Consider the following 20,072-nt stretch of genomic DNA (forward strand, 5'->3'; position numbering starts at 1 on the left):
TTTTTTTTAAATGATAGGGTCCCCACATCTCAGTCTACCTCACAGGCCCCCAGGAGTTGGCTCCGCCCCTGCCCCTCCCAAGCCAGGAGAATGGTAAGGTACCAGATATCGGATGGCCTGATGTGGGCACAGGACCCTGCTTTCTCCGGAAGGGCCACCTTTTGCTCTAGCCATCCCTTCTTCCTGGAACACTCTTTCCCCACTTGCTGCTCATCCTCTGGGTCTCAGCTCAGATACCTGGCCCTCAGAGAAGCCTTATCCAATCCCAGACCCCATAACTGAATCTCTTGCCTCTCAGAGAGTCCCCAGCCTTCGATGCAATCAGGGTGCCAGCATGGAGGAGGTACTTAGTGCACCTTAGCCAAATGAATGAAGCAAGAACAAGAAGCTCAGTCTGAAGCTAGGTGTCTGGATGGGTGGGGCTGCAGAGGGAGTGGGTGGGTTGAGGAGGGCCTGTGTTGAGTGGGCTTTTCTCAGGGCAGTCGGAAACCATGAGGATGAAAAAGGTGGCATGACAGACTCAGGTTCTAGAAGGGTCCCTTTGACTATTCTACAGGGAATGGACCAGCAGTGCAAGGCTGGACACATGGCCAGAAGGAGGCCGTGGCCTTAGCCCACATCTGCTGAGGCAGGACCCAGCCTGGGACAGAGGAGGGGCGCACTGGGGAGGGTTTGGGAGCCCAAATCAAAATGACTTGGAACAGCACCAGCGGAGGGGAGAGGGAGCCCAGGATGGTGCCAGGTTCTGGTGGTGCAGAGGGCCGGGGGGACGGGGGTGATTTCGATGCCGGGAGCTCTGCTGGAGGAGCACCTCTGGTGTGACATCCTCTGAGGTAGTCGACTGTGGGACCCGAGCAGGTAGCACCACCCCCACTTAGCACATCCATCCAGTCACCCCTGTGATGCTTTCCATATCCACCCTCCCTGAATCCCCATGTTTCTAGGTCAGGTACCAGCACCCTCTCCCGACCAAGGCCACAGCCCCCTCACTGGCCTCCCCACCTTGAGCCCCTTGCCTTTTCTCATTTGTCCTCATGGTTCCACCAGCACAGGGCGGGTCATTCCCCAGCTCAGAAACCTCTGATGGTTCCCCATTGCCCTCAGAACAACGGCCAGAGCTCCTACGGGGCTCACCTGGCCTTGCGGCCTCCTCCCACCCCTCCACACCATCCTGTTCCAACATCCTCCCCTACCCCATGCCTCTGGGAGCACTGTGCTTCCACCCAAATGCCCTTTCCCCCCCTCTGCCAGGTACAAAGGTACCTCCTCAGAGCCCTCCCTCCCTGAGCCTTGGCAGCATGCAGCCCTCAACTCTGCCAGGCTTTTCTGGAACTCAAACCATGAGGCATGGCCTGACCAGGATGTTTTAGTGATAGGAACTCTATTTGAAATGACTTAGAAATGTTTTTTAAAAGATTTTATTTATTCTTAGAAAGAGGGGAAGAGAGGGAGAAACAGAGAGAGAGAAACACGCCCCCACTGGGGACCTGGCCCACAACCCAGGCATGTGCCCTGACCGGGAATCAAACCAGCAACCATTCGCCTTGCGGGACGATGCCCAACCCACTGAGCTCTACCAGTCAAGGATATGACTTATAAATGTTTAACAGTCATTTAACATAGTCATAAACTTGTTGAGTGACCTGAAACTGAAAAGAATCGTCTTATTCTGCCCCATGGAGAAGCAGCTTCAAGCCCACACGCACTGGAGGTCAAGTCCGCGAGAGCAGAGACCTGTCTGTGGAACTCATGGATGCAGCGCCCAGATGGGTGGGAAGGAGGACGGTGGATGGACAGGAAGGGCGGGACGGGGAGGAGGGCGGGAAGATGTGTGGGTGAATGGATGGGTAGGAAGACGAGTGGGGAGGAACATATCGGCCACAGTCCAGAGCACAGAGAGGATGGCCCTTCCGGGGCAGGGCTGGGACCCAGATAGCCCCCATGGATGCAGAAGGAACCACTCTGGCCTCCTCTGAGCCTCTAGGCCAGCAAATGGACTGGAACTCTCTGGACTCATCCTCAACACATCTCTCTCTCTTGCACACACACAGTCCATCAGCAAATCCTGTTAGATTATTTTCAATAGCCTCCCATCCATCTCCCCGGTGCTGCCCCTGCCCCTCCCCCAGTCTATTCTCAAATCAGCAGCCAGAGGGATCCTTTTAAATGGTGAGTCCAGGAGGCCTCACCATCTGGCCCCCATTTCCTCTCCATGCTCATCTGCTCCCGCCTCTCCCTCCCTCACTCCCCTCCAGCGGCACTGGCCTCCCCCTCTTCCTCCACCATGCCAGGCACGCTCCAGCTCCAGGCCTTTGCCCCGACTGTTCCCTCTGGCTGGAATGTTCTTCCCCAGAGGCCTGGCTGACTCACCTCCTCACCTCCTTGCAGCCTTTGCTCAAATGTCACTTTCTCAATTAGACCTTTCTTGGACACCTTATTTATTTGAAAAAAAAAGAAATCCACCCTTTGTTTCCCTTCCCTGTTTTTTTCTTAGCATTTATCACTCTGGACAATAATATATTTTACTGTCTTAATATGTTTTTTGTCTGTGTTCCTCCATTAGAATGTGATCTCCATGAAGGAAGGCAGGGGTCTTTTCCACTGCTGTGTCCCCAGCACGCAGCACAGGTCTGCAGGGCACATGTGCAGGATGGCTGGACGGACGGCTGGATGGACGGCCTTTCCAGGATCCAGGTTTGCTCCTCCTAGGCTCCCGGGCCTAGGTTCATCGCCCGCACAGGTCCTCCCTGTCCCATCGCTGTCTTTATCCCTCGGTCACTGGTTTCTTAGCCTGCCACAGGCCACTTTAAAGAGCCCAGAAGACACTCAGGGACTGCCTCCCCACACTCTCCAGCTGCCCACACGCTTGTCATAGGCTGCCGGGATGGGCACAGCCACAGTGGCTCCAAGTTGAGTTCAAGGGAAGACAACCAGGATTGGCTCAGAACCAATTATACAGGACCTTCCCCAGTGGGCCCAGGGGGACCTCAGCAGCCAGGACCCCTCGGAACACCATCCCCAGCCACCGATGGACATTCTCCTGCTCTTCCGCCCCATTGAGCCTCCGTGTTCACTTTCCTACGTGAGCCTGAGTCCAGCCTGGCCAGGCAGACAGAGTGGACTGACTGGGGTTGTAGGGTCAAGCAACAAAGAAACTGGAGCTCAGAGAGCATGTGAGCTGCCCCAGGCCCCCAGCGAGGTCTGCCGGGGGTCTCCAAGCCCCATCGCACCCCGTGAGTGACGAGCACATGTGCGCCCCAGGGCTGACAACCGGAGGACTGGGGTGAGGGAGTCCGTGAGCGGTGACAGGTCCACCGCAGCGTTTCACAGGGACTTCACGTGGTTTGTCGTTGCAGGGACATGGCTCTGGAGACCTGGGGGAGCTTGTGGGCTACGGAGGTCTCATGTGTGCACACACGGTACATGTGTGTGCAAATGTGCGTGCATGTGTGCATGTATTATAGGGCACAGGACTCATGAAGAGACAGACCACTTTGGGTCCCCAAAGTCATGTCCTCTCACCTCAGTGACATTAAGGGGTGGCCTAGAGATGGGGAAGGGCACGCAGGACAGAGAGAAGGGAATGCCTGGACCATTCAGTCAGGGGGATAATAGGACACAGTCCTAACAACGTGCAGTGTCAGCCAGACCCAAGTGCAAAAGCCAACTCCGCTGCTCATTCACTGGACTTCAGGCAGGCAGCCTAGTCTGTCGAAGCCTCAGTTACATTATCTGCCAAATGGGTTTAATAATTCCCACGCTGAAGGGTGGTCAAGATTAAACGAGATGAGGTAGGCGTTCAATATGTAACTATTTAGGCCACCAGCAGTTTCATTAGAGCTCACATCTGCACAGGGGAATGGGCTGCCCACTCACTTCACAAGTGATCACTGAGCCCCATTTCTGCCTTGCCACACAAACGGGGCACCAGACGCAAAGCCTTGCCCCCAAGGGGCTCGCAAGTAACACGGATAATGTGCCTGAACGTGCGTGTCCCAGCTGGCTGACTTTCAGAGGCAGTACAGTTTGCTGCTTTATAAGCACAATCTCGTTCAATCCCTTACAGAACCCTGAGTTGGGGGCTGCTACTGTCATCCCACGGATGAAAAAACAGAGAGGTGAAGTAACCTGTCCATGGTCACCCAGCAGGAGGGGAACAGAGCCAGAATTTGAAATGAATAACTTAACCACCATGCTCAGAGCAGAAACCTGCATGACCTGGGTCATTGCAGCACAAACCAAGGCAGCCCTTAGGGCCGTGGGAACACTGAGGCAGGAGCGTTTTGAGAGAGGTGGCTCAGGAAGGGACTGGCAGGGAACACCAACAAGCAGAGACTTAAAGATGTGAAGGCTTGGACAGAGGGAGAAGGGGAAGGGCAGGCCAAGCAGGGAGGACATCCTGGATGACTGGCCAGAATGGGGAAAGGGTAGGCCAACCCAGGCCTCCTCCCTTCTGCCGGGCTCCTGGCCCCACCCTCCTAGCTGATGCAGCTCTCAAAGGCACTCACATCCTCTAGCCTCTGCCTATGCTGATCCCTGTTCATATGCTGTTCCCCTTATTCTTCTCCCTTCCAGGTTCAGTGGTGGCAGGACAGGTTGTGCAAACAGGCCTGTGGATTCCCAGCCATGTGCCTTTCCTGCTGCACTGTCCTGCCTCACAGAGAGGATGAGACTTAAGCCTGGAGAGACCCAGGATAGACAGGAATCTGCAGGCAGATCATGGTGAGCAGTGGAACAGAGTGTGCGAAGACATAAGGGCAGACCAGGATTGTGCCTGGGTCTGCCCTCCTGCACAGCCACAGTCCCCACCACACTCCAGAGCCCCAAAGCCAGTGCTCTTCCACTGCCCTGCTCAGGGGCTGGTGATACAGCCAGAGAATGCTTGTGCCCTGGAATGGAACTCGAGCTATGATATCGCTCAGCCAGCTTGCTTCTCCCTGTGCTTTGGCTTTCTCCCCATCTCGAGAATTATTTGAGAGAAGGTAAGAAACCCTAACATAGTCAGTACCAGCTCAACAAATACCAATAGCCTGGAGCACCATGATAGAGCCCATTGGGTCCTGGAACGGAGCCTCTCGCCAGCTGGGGAGCCAAGCAGCTCTGGAAGGCAGGGAGGCTCTGGGTGTAGGCTGGGTGGGGCTGTGATTAGAGCAGTGAGGTGATCCCACAGATGAAATGTGAGCTCTGCCTCCTGGAGGCCAGGGTCCGCGGCAGCAAAAGGCCTTTTCCTGCACTCAAAACCATGCTTTCCCAAATGTCATTGTGGGGCCTCCTAGTTACTCCAGGTGCTGGCCATGACCCAGCCAAGCTGACAGATGAGACCAGGTCGGGGGCAGAAGTCATGGGCTGGCCCACCGCTGGCCTGGACCCCCACCCAGCTCCCAGACAGGGAGGCATTTGAGGTCTGTAGCGCTGCTCCGCAGGGGCAGGGCTGTTGGAGGTGGCCCCTTTCCCACTCCATCCTCAGAGCCTGGCTGTTACAGGCAAAGCTTGAGAGGCCCAGGAGGGGATGGTGGCACTTACTGGGCACCTTCTGTGGGCCATAAAAGGGCTGCGTGCTTTACAGCACTTCTTAACTGACAGGTAGTAATATCCCTGTTTCACAGATAAGGAAACTGAGGCTTAGAGAGGTTAAAGAAACTTGGACTTAAGCCCCTCTGACCTTTACCTCCCCTCCCCCGCATGCAGAGGTTGTTGAACCCCAGTGATGACAGGGAGCCCACTCCTGCAAAGACTCTCTCTTGGGCAACCTGAAAAAAGTTCTCAGCGTGGGCTGAAATTGGCAGTGGGTGTAGAGGGAAGGGCTCAAACAGCTGATATATTTTGAAAGTTGAGCTACCAGGATTTGCTGATGGATTGAAGGAGGGAGAGGAGAGAGAGAGACAGAGAGAGAAATCAAGGATAATCCCAAGGTTTTGGGCCTGAGCAAGGGAGTGGGAAAACGGACATGCCCTTGCCTGAGATGGGAAGGTTGTAGGAGTGGGGCAGGGTGAGGGGACTTCAGGAGCTCCGACTGTGACCTGCTGAGGTGAAGCCACCCACTGGCCATCCAGACGGAGATGTGGTGGAGGTGCTGGCTGGACAGGTCTGGAGTTTGGGAGAGAAGCCCAGGCAGAGTGCAGGTACCTGCTCTGAGTCCCTGTGTCTTATACATAGTACGTCTCCAGTAAATGCCTGCTGACCTGGCCTGCAGGGCCTTGTGGGTGACACAGAACTGGCCACAGCCCAGTTCCTGGCCTCTAGGAGGGGTGGACCACCTGTGGAGGGCCACACCCCAGGGGGGCAGGAACAGCACCACCAGCATTCCCCCCATAACAAGGCAGGACGTAATCTGGGAAGGCTTTCTGACCAAGGTGGCATAAGAGTTTTGTCAGACAGAGACGTGGCAGGCATTCTGGGGAGGTGGGTGCTCCAGCTGCAGGGTGGTGGCCCATAGGAGGAGGAAGGCCCAAGGGAGCCAGTGGAGCTGGGGTTCCGTGGATGGGTGCAGGAGCCTGACCCCTGGCTCCAATCCAGGCTCTGGGACCTTGGACAATATACTTAACCCCTGAGGTACCCATGTTTGCCTCTAAAATAGGAATGATAACCGCACAGCCCGCGTGGGTTGATGTGAGGATCAAGTGAGTTAAGCCATGTAAAGTGCCCAGAATAAAGGGATGGCAGGTGCTCAATAACGTGACCGCCCAGTAGTACCGTGTCCAGAGAAGGCGGTGTGCTCCAGCTGCCTGGAGGACGGACAAGCCGGGCAGAGAACAGTGCACGAGGCACAAATGTGAGGTGCCTGGGGCCCAGATAAGGAGGAGTACTTTATCCCCTTTGGGCAATGGGGAGTCATGGAAACTTCTGTGCAGAGAGATGAGGGTGGTTCCATTCAGTCCTTGATTATCCCCCACCTGTGCTCAGCTGGACACACCCTCCCATCCCAGACCCAACAGTCCCACTCAGCGCCCTGCCTGCGGGTCCAGGGGCATACCTCGTAGTGACAGCTGACACTTGCTGCGTGCTCACTATGTCATGCCTCACAACAGCCCATGAAGTGGGTGTGAGGTTGGCCCTATTATTTATTACAGGTTGACAAATGAGGGAACCGAGGCACAGAGGCGTCATAATAAAATGTCATCAGCATGGTGGCTGGCAGAGCCGGGATGCGAACCTGGGCAGTGGGCTTGACTCCAGAACCTACACCTGCCTCTCCCAGCTCTCAGGTAGATCCCAGAGCCCTTTGAGGGGGCCGGGCACCGTGGACTGTCCAGCATAATCAATTCTCCCAGCCAGCAGGGCAGGGTCAAGGTGCTTGTTCAGCCTAAAAGGAGTGTGACTTGCCCAGGGCCCCACAACTTGCCCTTGAGGATCTGGGACCCCAGTGCAGGTCCGTTAGACTCCAAGTGCCTGTGCCGGCGGCCTGGCAGGCACGACACATGGAACCCTGAGTTCCCTTTAACCTGGGCCTGCATCAGGGGTGAGGTCTCAGGCTGGACCTATTGCTCAGGTTCTCCTACCCCTTTGGGGAGGGAGGAAGACAGTGGATTCCCCTTTCCCAGGCTGCCCTGGGTCTCATGTCATGGGCCCCTTTGCTGTCGGTTCCTCTCCCAACTTTGCCTTTTCAAAGAGGTTTTTCATCTGAAGCAATGACCTGGCTCACCAGTCTGGCCCTGCTCTGCGGAGGGGAGACTGAAAAGCAGGCTTAACTGCATCCTCTTAACAGTTTCACAGCCAGAAAAACCAGCAGAGGGAAATATACTGTTTGCAGGCCAGGTCAGGTCCATGGTCACTTCATAAAAATGGATTCCTGGAAAAATATAAACCAGCAATTTACCCTGTGAATTTTATTGGCCTCAAAAAAAAAAAAAAATCTATCCCATTTGAAGCAAGGTAATGAGGAAGATGAACCACTCCTTTCTCAGTGAATAAGGACGCACAAAATCTCAACAGAAATGCAACACTCACACACAGCTTCAGGTCTGATTCATCAGCCGCTTTTGTTTCATAAAAACCAGCATTTCTATTAAAACAGGATGACGTCCAAAAGGTCTGTTTGCTTTTTTAAAAAAATTGTCTTTAATACAGGGCAAGGCCTAGGTTTATTTATTTATTTTGTTTGTTTTTTAAACAAAGCTCACATTCTCCTGACTTCATGCCTGTTACTACAGCCAGAGGGAAACTGATTTCAGAATCCATCTGATATGTCGGATTTCTTTGTGGCATCCACTTCATCTGGCAGCAGCCAGCCATGATGTCATAAGCCCATCAGATTTCCGGCAGGGGGGAAGCGCTGGGGAATTGGTAGGAATGGATGTTTCTTACCCGTCAGGAAGGGGGTGGGGAGGGACTGGGTGTATTTGGAAGGCCGGGGACAGGAGGCAGGCTCAGTGTTTGTGATATTAAATGTCAGGCAGAAACCTGAAGAATCCAGCCACCCAGATGTTTTCTAAATATCCAGATGTCTGGCACTGAGCAGGCCATGCTCCCCCCACCAGCACCTCCTGTCCCAAGAGCTGCTCGACATTTTGGCTCTGACCCCAGGTCGACAGGGAGCGCATGCTGCCAGGAGCTGTACACCCTCCAGGTTGCCCACCCTCGGATTTGGAATTTTTTTCCTAAATCTTTACACATGGATGACAGGAGTAACTAGGTCCAGATTTTTAAAAGCTGTTGAAGCAGTGTTTGAAAAGTTCAGTCCCTGGAATTAGCTTCCACAGAATACACTATGGAAGCCAAAAAGGAGGGAAAAAAATCCCTCAGCCAACACACGCACAAACATATGTGACTCTTAAACCATAGGACTTAAAAACCCAAAACAAAACCAGTGAGTCTGAGAACCAAGGACTAGAGACGCTGAGCAGCACTGAGCCCCCCCACCCCACCCTGCACGAGCTTCCCCAAATCAGAAAACCACCCAGCAGCTTTGTTCTTCCTGACAAAGCCCCTCGCTTCCAAGGAACAGGCAGTTGCCAACAAAAGCACAGGGTAGAACTAATTTACACTCCGACTCCAGGCGTCAAGGAGTCATAAAGTACAGAAATGGAACTGGCTTTGCCTGGGAAGCTGCCTCCCCACCATCAGCAATGGGGACTCCCGGGCCTGGGGGAGCCCCACAGGCCACAGGCCTAGGAGAGGTCTGGCTTCTAGGCAGCCTGGCCACACGCCCACTTCTACTTCTGAGGCCTCTGACATCACAGCTAATGGCTCCTGAAAATGAGCCAAGAACTGCAGGCCCTTGGGGGCCAAACCCTATGACTTCACAGGGAGCCAGGAGGAGAAGCAGCTGGGGAGGGGGCCAGATCAACAGAACCTAGTACTCGGATGATGAGAAAAGGGGTTCCTGAGAGGAGGGTGTCTGGCAGAGGGTAGAGGGGAGGTGAGTGAGGACTCAAGGCTGAAGGGGCCGGGGGCTCTGTGACCTCATCTCCTAGAACACCCTCTGTGCTTTTCAGAAAAACCGAGGGCTAGGAGTGCCTGAGTGGCCCGCCCAAGGTCACCAGGCTAATTAACAGCCAGCCAGTCCTGGGGAACAGAAAACACAGGCTTGGCACACCACAACTCTTCCCTGAACACTATCTAATTTAATCTTTACAACACACTGTGAGGGAAGGATTATCATTAACCTCAGTTTCCAGAGGAGCCAATGAAGGCACAGAGAGGTTAAGTAATTTGCCCAAGGTCACACAGCCAGTCGTTAGCAGAACTTGGTCTGAACCTCTGAGTCACTGACTCAGAATCCAGTGCTCTTTCTACTGGGTGGGGGAAGCAGTTAAAGTTGCTCCAGGAGCTGTAAAGGTGATTTAAATACATATTTTAAAAGCTGGTGATCCCCACAGAACAGAAGGGAGTAAATCATTGCAAATTAATTTTTTTTTAAAGCAATTCCGGTCAGGCGGGCTGTCTGACTGAGTGGGTGGGGAGGCTGCTTTTATTCTGTCCCTGCCAGAGCCTGGAGAAAGCATGTAGACGGTCTCTCCGGCCCTGCATGCTTGGGGGTGCTCAATCCCCTGAAGCGGGGAGGGCAGGCGTGGGGTCCACTGAAAGCTCTGTCGGGCATCTCTGAGAGCATAATCTGCCGCAGGACAGGTGCCAGAGTGTAGGTCTGACGGAGCCAGGGGAGGAGAAGTTCACTGAGGATAGAAACTGCAAAAAATAAAAATAAGTCGGTCCCTCTAGGCCTGATTTTTACTTTCCAGCCAGGAGTTTAAATGAACTGCAGGTCACCTGAGAAGCTATTTGTAGCCCAGAGAGAGGCCTGACTCTGGGTCAGAGAGGCAGTGCCCATGGTTCTGTCTGCCCAGGATAAGAGATGGCGGGTGGGAGCCAGGCAGTTACTGTGTGGCCCTGTACCCTGGTCATCCTGGGAAGCCTGCTGGCCACCACCTCCCAGAGTAGCATTTGAAGAGTTGGGACAGAATCACGAGGAACAGGCTAGTCTGAGCTCAAAGAATAGGTCAGGCACCAGTCCGCAAGCCTCTCCTTCCCTCCCCCCAGGCAGGGCCACATCCAGGGGGCCAGCCTTGGCACTTGAGTGGGCCATCTGCACCAGGCCTTTCCCTGTTCTTTTCCCCGCCAGGCTGGTTTCTTTTACTGTGTTTCTGTGAACGGTAAATGGGATGTGGAGCCCAAGACTCAGGCCAGGGAAGGAAAAAGGAAACTTTGCCATCTGGATGCCTGACCTGGCGGAGTAGCTACCATATTTCAGGGGGAAATTCTACTCATTCTTTATTCACTTTGCCTACCTTCCACCCAGAAGAGATTTAGGCCCTGTCCTCACGGCATTTACAGTTGATGGGGGGAAGGGAGGAGAAAAACACTGATCCAGTAACGACATAAAGATGTCCATGGAGGGAGTGGTCCCCAGGCTATGAATGAGAGCCTGTCAAAGGGAAGCGTCAGATCGGGGGATTCAGAGAAAGTTTCCTGGGGCCCAAAGGATGAGGAGGCATTAATCCCTCTGACTCACTGTCAGCTCTACAGAAAAGCCCTCCCTGATGCCCACCCACGTCTGCCTCACATTCCCAGGCACCATTCCCTTCCTGATCATTGGTCATCACCCCTGTCCCGTTCTGGAAGTCCCATGAGGGCAGAGACTGGGTCTGTCTTGTTCCCCACTGAGTTGCAGTGCCTGCGACACAGTGGATGTTTAATGACTACTTGTTGATCAAAAAAAACGGACACGTGCAAAGGACCTGTGGTAGGAGGATCACAGAGACTAGGAGTGAGTGGGAGTAAGAATGGGGCAAAAGACGTGGAGGGGACTGGGAGATGACACTGAGCCACCCCAAACCCACCCTGGACATGTAAGTATCTCCTCCCACCTCCAAGCTGCCTTCTGCCCTTCCCCTGTGGTAGAGACAGGGGTCGGGTGTCTTTCTCCTACAGGAGGAGAGTGTCATGTAGATACCAGTTGATCTGCCCCCAGCACAGCACACCTGGGGACGAGGTAGAATCACCTGCCCAATATTCTCCCTCTCCACCACTGCCTTCCCTCCTCCATCCATCCCCTTGCCTGGTACTGTGGGACCACCGGAGGCACAATGAGGCGGTGGGAGGCAGATCCAGGGCCTCCCTACACCCCACCCTCAGGCCCCATCTGCACCGACCCCACCCCCCACTACCACGTCTGGCACCCTTTCTCCTAACTGAGGCTCGGACCAGACCCGGTGTGCCATCCCCTCAGCTGATTACCAGCGTATGGTGTGTCGGTACACCAAGCTGGCACCTGTCCCTCAGATTCCCCACAGGGGACAGCGAGAATACCGCAGATCGGAGCTGGCAGAGCTGGTGCTGGGTGAACTTGTCTGAAAGGCTCAAAGTCAATCTCCTCTGGTTTTCCTCTAGGACTCGATTCTCCGGCAGCCGAGGCCGGGGTTTGGGACTCCTCCCCTCTGCCCCGCGCCACCCACCGGGGGAGGCGGCCGAGACACCACGCTGTGGCGCGGCGCGTCCCGGGGCGTCCAAGCTCGCCCCCAGCGCGGCGCCTCCAGCTGCGCCGGGACCCTGCCCCGTGCCGCAGGGCTCCGCGCGCTCCAGCAAACTTTCCGCGTCTGCCGCCCGCCCGCGCCCACACCTGCCCGCGGTTCCGCGGCGCCTCCAGCGCCAGCGCGGGTCCGCACAGCCTCACCGGCCCCCGGGTCGCGGGAGGGTGCCTCCCGCGCAGTCCGCCTCTCCGCCGCCTCCCCCGCCGCGGACTGCCAACGTCAGCCTGAGGGGTCGGTCTGGGCTACCTCGGGGTCTCCGGATCGCCTGCCTCCTCCGGACCACCTGCGCTCGTCCACACCACCTGGCCGCCCCCAGGTCACAGAAGACACCCCGGCTCATGGGCCGCGTGCACACTGCTTCCGAGATGTCTCGGCACCGAACCGCGTCCGCACAGCTCAAGGCTCACGAGACCCTTCAGAGCGCAGACCCGACGCAGACCCCGCGACAGCTGCTCAGTGTGTGTGTAGAGGGGTGGCCAGTTCTTTCCCGGTGCCCCGTACCCGGGGCGAAACCGGCCGCGGCTGCTTACCTTGCCCGCTCCTTCACGCTCTGGTCCCGGCCGTGCGGTCCCTTTCATACATTTTGCAATATTGTCGATGGAGAAAGAAAATGTTATAAATCCTCTCTCGGCCACGTGGCTGTCCCCCAACCTCCCCTTTTTCCTCTTTTTTCCGCCGTTAGGACAATACTCGGCCCCAGCGGCCGGCCGCTGGCCCGGGGGCTCGGAGCTGGCGCGGCTGGCCGAGGCGGGGCGTGCTCTGGGGCGGGGCCAAGGGCGGGGTCGGGCGGGGCGCTCGCGCTCCGGCTGCCCTCCCAGGGGAGGCCGCGGCCCACGACAAGCGCTCTTGTTCTGGCTCCTGATTGGTCGGCTGACCGGCGATGCTGACGCCTGATTGGCTGAGTGGAAGAAGGGGCTCAGGCCGTGGGGGTGGAGGGTTACGGGTTTCATTCTTTGCCTTTTCTTTCTTGTCCCTGCCGTTGCTCTTTTGGGCCCTCCTGACATCTGCAGACTTTTCTTCGCTGCTTCTGTGCATCCCATATAACACTTAACCATCCCAGTGTAACTGTTTATTTTTTTGTCCTTTTCTACCAAATAGGTAGCACTTTGAGTGCTCACCAGGGGTTTGCGCTGCTCACCCCTGTATCCGTAGGGTCTGGCACACAGTAGGTGCTCAAGATGTGTTTGCTGATTGAATTAATGGAAAATGTACATGCAGGTTTCCCAGAGCTATCTTTATGGCTAACATCCCTAGAAGATGGTATTATTCTTCAAGAATGGGGAGAGTGAGGTGCAGAAAAATGCTGTCACCTGGGAGAGAACGGTGAAACTGAAAACGGGACGTGCTTACATCACTGGACCTCAGATCTCCGCTACACAGCGATGCCCTGTGGAGTGTCAGAGCCTCAGTTACCCATATATCAAAAGAGAGTGTTGGATTAGAGCAAAGGATGTGTTAGAAGATGAGTTATTTCAATGAACGTACTATACTTAGCACTGTGGCTGGGTACAGTATGTTAGGAATGAGACAGCCCTAGCCTCCATGTTAAAATCCTGGAAGCATGAGCCCTGTCGCTCCCTAGGATGCCCTCCTCTCTAAATCACTGGAGAGGTTAGAAGCCCTCTGCTCAAACTAGGCTACCTTGCCCACCTCTGGGGTGTGGGGGCATGTGGGAGGAGCCACAGAAGCTATCATTAAGCAAGCCCACTTGAGCAGGCATGCTATTCTGGAGGGAGAGCAGCCCCAGCGAATCCCTCTGGTGGGTCCTTTCAAGTGTGAGGTGGTCTCTGATAAGGGGTAAGGGAGAGGGCTTCTTCTGACAAAGGAGAGTATAGGAGCTGTTCCTAAAGTTGGGTTGGGGGGCAGGTTAATCGACTACAGAAATGTTATCTGAGATCCTGGGCAGCCAGATTCAGGCATGCAGAAGAGACAGCTTGGTGGTACAGTGAGTTCTCCCTGTGTATCTGTTGTCACATGGCCTCTTATAAAAACACCAGTCACTGGATTTAGGGCCTACCCTAATTTAATATGACCTCATCTTGATTACATTTACAAGAACCCCATTTCTAAATCAGGTTACATTCACAGGTACTGATGGTTAGGACGTCAACATATGTTTTTGGGGAACACGATATAATCCGCCACAAATCTCAGTCAGGAAAGAGCATTCTGGTCAGAGCAGAACAACCAGAGCAGAGGTCACGAGGCTGCCCTGAGTGGATCACCCTCCTCGCTGCCCACTGCTCTCTTGCCGATTATGGCCAGTTCTTCTCCCTTCCTGGTACCTGGCAGCTGCCTAAACAGCCAGGAGGGAGCTGACCCTCTGTATATCAGGCCTTCTCAGGCCTCCCCTTCCAGCAGACCCAGCAGAATCTGGGGCCCTGAGGAGAGCCCAGCCTGCCTGTCCCTCCTCCCCCACCCGCCTGGTCCCCACCCCCACCCAAATTCTGCATGCAAGATGGACAAGGACAATAAAAGCTGTTTCACAAGCAGGTGGTGATTAATCGCCAAGTTAATTAAAGAGGCAGTAATTACACTCAGATTTCAGAGGAAGGAGAGATGTCTCAGGCAGGGGTGGGGTGGTCAGCCTAAGTCTCCCTGAAGAGGTAGAGCCAGAAGACAGAAAGGATTTGAAAAAGGCAAGGAATAAAAAAAGCCAACAAGTAACATTTTTTAAAAGTGGGTGCTTCAATCATAGCAATAATGTTCTATTTGTCAGAATCGGGTGGTGGGCTTAGATGTTTAAGCTTGCCTCTGTACTTTTCCATGTCTTTGAAATATTTATTAACAAAAAAAATGGCAAGAGGAAGGTTAAGTATTTCCAAACTCCAGTTTGGGATTTTATAAATGGCCTCAAATACCTCAAAGTATGCCTCACTTTACACAATGGAGAGGACCTTAAAATTGTTCATACATCGAATCCCGTTTGCCCACCCAGTGCATCCTAACATCAGCGATGCTCTATCTTCATTTCTGATTGATTTTCCCTGGCAGAGGCACAGAATTCTTTGCTTTAAGTGTCAGGCTCTCTCTGTCAAGTAGTTAATGACCTATAAAGCACTTAAAACATACTGGAGGAGATGCTATTTGGAGGCACCCTGTGGTGTACCCTCTCCCATTGTCAGTAATCACCACTCATTTATTTGCTCTTATTGGTTTGGAATTTGCTATCAGATTTCCCTAAAGTGCAGCCCACCAGGAAAGGCTCAATTCCATATGGGTCCAGATGGGTGCTGGGGTTGGGAGCTCTGCTTACCCCTCTGTATACCTTCTCTAACTTCCTCATTCATCCTGCAGCTGTGGGCATGATGACCTTCCTATCTGTCCGCAGCCTCAACCTGTCTCTTGAGTCCTGATCCATTCTCATGTCTTTGGGACACCTCCCCCTGGTTGCCACCTGGATTTCTCCTTACTTTGCAGCTCCACTTCTGTGCTTCTGGTTGTGTTCGCTGAAATCAGCCTCTGTCCCTTGGATGGGGGCACGGACACCCCTTCACCCTTATGCCTTAAGGCCAGCAAGTCAGCAGGTCTTGTCCTCCCACTGAAATGGCTCTAAAGTCTGGTCCCCTGCCCCAACCTCTACCTCCTTGGCATCTGTCGCAGCACCTTGAGCTTTTGTCTATCTCAGCAGCCTTCACATTGGAACAGGCCACCCTCCCCAAGCCATTCACTCAAGCTGCCTCCTACAGAACAGTGTAAGGGCTTTTGTTCTCCTGCTCCCCAAACTTTGAGTGCTCCTCAGGCCTCAGCTTGGTGTCCAAGGCCCTTCACAGCCTGGGGCTGGTGACACCTTTGCAAGCACCTCACCTTTCCTGCTATCTCATTCCATCTTTCTTCAGGCCTTTGTTCATAATACTCTCTACCTGGACTACCCTCATCCTTCAAGGCCCTTACTTCCAGGAAGCCTTTCTTGGATTGCTCAGGCAGAGTTACTGCCCTGTTGGTGCTCCCAAGGGCCTTACCACAAGGCATTTTCCCTGGACTGCCTGCCTAGTCACTCATCCAGGGACATTTATTGACTGTCCACTGGAAGAGGAGCTGTTGGGAGCATCAGCTCTGCATTCCAACAGGCCCAAGTTCAAAACTGGCTTTGTCCCTTGTTAGCTGAGTGACCTTGGGCACTTGCTACCCCTCTCTAAGCCTCACTTCCCTCCTCTGCCTTGCCCAAGGGCTGGAACCTGCTCCAGCTGGAGGATGACACTAGCCTGGCAAGGTCAGTGCTGAGGCTGAGAGAAGAGGCCCAAGGTCAGGTGAGCACAGAGGCCAAGGCGGCAGCAGCCTCCAAGGTCAGGGCTGTGGGAGGCATCTACACAGAGCATAGAGCAGGGCGAGCCACGGACCACAGGGGCAGAGGGCTTCTCAAGGACAGAGCAGCCTGGGAGGCTGAATAGACTGTTCCAGGAGGGAAAGCATATTTGTTTTCTAGGGTTTCTGTAACCAATTACCACAAACCTGGTGGCTTAAAGCAGCTCAGATTTGCTCTCTTACAGCTCTGGAAGCCAGAATTCCAACATCAGTTTCACTGGGCGGAAACCAAAGTGTCAGCAGGGCCACACTCCATCCAGAGGCTGTTTCGTTGTCCTTTCCAGCTTCCAGAGCTGCATTCCTTGGCTCACGGTCCCTTCCTCCATTTTCAAAGCCAGCAGCATTGCATCTTCAAATCTTTCTCTGACTCCAGGTCACATTGCCTTCTGCCCTCTGTTATCTCCCTCCAAATTCCTCCATTAAGGACACTGGCCATAGTCACAATCCAGGATAATCTCCTCATCTCAAAATCCTTAATCACACCGGCAAAGCCTTTCACGGGTTCCAGGGATTAGGCTGTGGACATCTTGCTGAGGGCGGGGTCATTATTCAGCCTACCACAGAAGGCAACTGACTGATCTTGAGCTCTGAAGTCACTTCTGGGGCTTGAATCTCAGCCACACCACCTGACAGCTGTGCAGCCTTGGGGAAGTTGCTATATCTCTCTGATCCTCAGTTTCCTCATCTATGCAATGGAAACAGTGTCCAGCTGCAGATAAGATCTCAGTAAGCACTTAACTATCAGGCAGAGGGAGCAGCATGTGCCGGAGCCTGGAGGCTGAGCAAGGTCCCAGAGAGACTTTTCTGCCGGAGGGAAGGAGGAGGGCAGGCAAGGGGACAGGGCAGGGCAGGCAGGCTGGAAGGGCGGAGGGCGGAGCTGGACCGGGTCCCAGGGAGGTGTGTGTATGTGTCTGTGCTCTGACCTGGGAGTAATGAACAGGGGCACAGAAAGTGTTTAAACAGGACAGTTTTGGGTTTTGTTTCCTCTTATTGAGATGTAATTCACATATCATAAAATTCACCCTTTTAAAGTGTACAGTTCAGTGGTTTTTAGCATATTCATAAGGCTGTGCACCATTAGCACTATCGAACTCCAGAGCATTTTCATAAAGAAACCCCACACCCTCGGGCAGGCGCTGCTCCTCCCAGTAGGTGGACAGCTCTGGGACCCTGTGCCCTACAGCTCTCCACAGTCTCCAGCTCCAGGCTTGAACCCAGAAAGAAACAGCGGTGTCATCCAGACTGAGATGTGGGTCAGGAGTGCCCCTGAGGGGCCAGGCCAGCCTAGGCTCAACCTCTCAGCCCCTCCCAGCCCCCCACTCTTCGTGAGGAAGCAGGATGTGGGGTGGGGAGAGGAGAGGATGCCGAGGGGCGGAAGGTCGGGGCTCCCTGTACACACCACAGTTACCGTTTTCATATCTGGACCGAGTCACTTGGCTCCAGAGTCTCCCTCCCCCCTGGACCTGCACAGACTTGTCCTAACAGATCTGAGGATGGAGCTCTCCCGGCTCCACCCTCCCCACACAGGGCACCTCAGGGTTCCCCCCAAAGGAGGCAGTACCTGTGAGGGCTGCTGGAGGAAGCTGGGGAGCATTTGAGGTTCCTACTGGTTCTCAGAGACGAGCAGGAAACATTTTAAAGGCCTGAGCAGCTCTGAGCCTCCCCCATGGATCCAGCCACTCTTGGGGTGTCTGTGGCTTGGCTGAGACATGAGGGACCCACAGGGGGCTTCTCCATTGCTCCCTGCACTGACCACCAGGCTTAGCTCTGCTGGTTGCTAGCAGAGTCCCACGCCCTGCATGGTCGGGGCTGTCTGGCCTAGCCTCGAGTCAGCTGAGGCAGGAGGGAAGGCCATCTGGTGAGGCGAGGGACAGCAGTCAGGACATCGCTGAACCGGCTGAGGCATCCCCTGGCAGTGACAGGGGCTTCTGGGATCAATTAGCAGAACCACCCTAACAGGGCTCCAGGCCCCTGACACCAGCTCCACTGGCACGTGTCATCGATCGGAGCCTCTGACAGCCTAGGCTCGGCAGGCAGGAGGTAAAGCAAGGGCTGCTGCTGGCCTTTCTGCGATGCCTGGGCCACGCCTCCCACAGCCCTGCACAGGGCCTGCCTCTTCCCGGCAGGCGGGAGGGGCTGGCCTTCCAGAACCTGCGCTGTCATTGCCTTGCCTCTCCAGGTGCTGTGGGGACAGCAACGCGTCTGGCTCCGTTTTCACATGTATAAAATGGGTCACGTACTAATTAGAGATCACTTCCTGGAAATTGGAAAAAAAATCATTCTCCCTCTCGTCAAGCACTGGCATCAAATCACCAGCAAAGGAAAAGATTTCACTTATTCTTTAAATAAATAGCTCCAGAGCCCCTGTGATGAGTCAGGCACAAAATGAGACAAGCCCCCACCCCCACCCCACCCCCATGCTCTGGAAGCCCAGAGCCTTCTGGAGAGATGAATTGATTCCATGAAAGGAGGTCAGAGCAATTAATGAAATACTTAGTGGGGAGGGGGTTTTAGGGAAGGCTTCCTGGAAGAGGTAGCATTTGAACAGGAACTCCCCTGTTCAGGGTCAGAGGCAAGGAGTTTGGCCCTTTGGGGAATAGCAGTCACAGATGGGAGCATGGATGGGCCTTGGGGTGACTTTGGGCCACAGGAGCTGGTCAGAAATGAGGCTGGTGGACTCCGTGAGGATGGGACCATCTGTCTCTTACCCCAGCCTCAGTAAAAGTCCTGGCACACAGTTGGAGCTAGGAGTTTCCGAGACCCCTGACTGCAGGGATGAGGGGCAAGGCCTCCATCCCACGGACAGAGGAAGGGTGTGAGATAGGGGTCCAACCTCCTTCTTTGCATGTGGGTGTCCCTTTCTCCCACTGCTGCTTGAAAAGACTTTGTTGCCCCCGTTGAATTACCTTGGCCCCTTTGTTGAAATGGTTTGACCATAAATGTAAGGTGTTATAGGGTTTTGAGAGCGAGTGAGTCAGATGTGTGCTATCAAAGGATCGATCTGGTGGCAGAGACTGCAAAGGGCTGAAAGAGGGAGGGGTTGGAGGGAGATTAAATGGGTGGGCTCAAAGGAGGAAGGAGGGGGGACTGGGGAAGAAACCAAGCCAGCTTGGGACCCACAGCGGGGATCTGGGTACAGGGCTGTGCCCTGAGCCAAAGCAATGAGGTCAGCCAGAACTCGATTCCCTGGCCTGTGGCAATCACTGGGGAATCAGGGCGGGGTGGGTAAAAGGGTGACAGAGAAAAAGCCTTTGCTCCTCAGTCCCCGAAGTTCCACGAAGTGGTAAAATTAAACCCTCTCCAGACACAGCCATTGCAAGTAGGTTTTCAGGTAGCTGGAGGATTGTAAATGGGGAACAATGCCAATTACAGCAGCATTATCCCAGATTATAAAGCTTCCAAGAGCCGGCTCACACCTCCAGGCGTGCTGTGCCTGAAATTTCCAGGGGACGCTTGGGATCCAAACGTCTAGGCTGCCTGACACCAGGCCCTGCAGTGGGCGTGGGGTGCCAGGCACCGGTCTGGCCCCACCACCTCTACCGAGTGCCTTTGTTTGCCCAAGGAGATAAACCGCTGTGCTCGACGGTGACCGGTAGGGCACCCCAGACTCCCGCAGCTCTGAGAAATGGTATGAGCAATGTGAGGCTAACAGGCCATCTATGAAGGAAATTTGTCCCTGTGCCCTCAGCCTGGAGGCACTGGGTCCCTCTAAGACTCTTGCTGTCCCCCCCCCCACTGTAGGACCACCTCCCCTGACCTACAGAGGCAATAGGACCACACACAGTTGTAGCCAGCCCAGCG

The 20,072-nt window shown here is 54.6% G+C and overlaps 1 protein-coding gene across 3 annotated transcripts in view; it reads right to left on the bottom strand.

The window, feature by feature from the left end:
• The window catches only part of TCF20 (transcription factor 20), a 178,052-nt gene extending 165,406 nt beyond the window's left edge, over positions 1–12,646 (bottom strand). For 2 of the 3 annotated variants that reach the window (XM_053919641.1, XM_053919640.1), the window contains exon 1: positions 12,497–12,646. In XM_053919641.1, coding sequence (XP_053775616.1) covers positions 12,497–12,544 — 48 coding nt within the window. In that variant the 5' untranslated portion in view covers positions 12,545–12,646. The remainder of the gene's footprint in view (positions 1–12,496) is intronic. The other variant, XM_053919642.2, reaches the window with a different exon arrangement.
• Between the last annotated feature and the right edge of the window lie 7,426 nt (positions 12,647–20,072).

This window comes from Desmodus rotundus, chromosome 3 (assembly GCF_022682495.2).
Source record: "Desmodus rotundus isolate HL8 chromosome 3, HLdesRot8A.1, whole genome shotgun sequence".
NCBI classification, from domain to species: domain Eukaryota; kingdom Metazoa; phylum Chordata; class Mammalia; order Chiroptera; family Phyllostomidae; genus Desmodus; species Desmodus rotundus.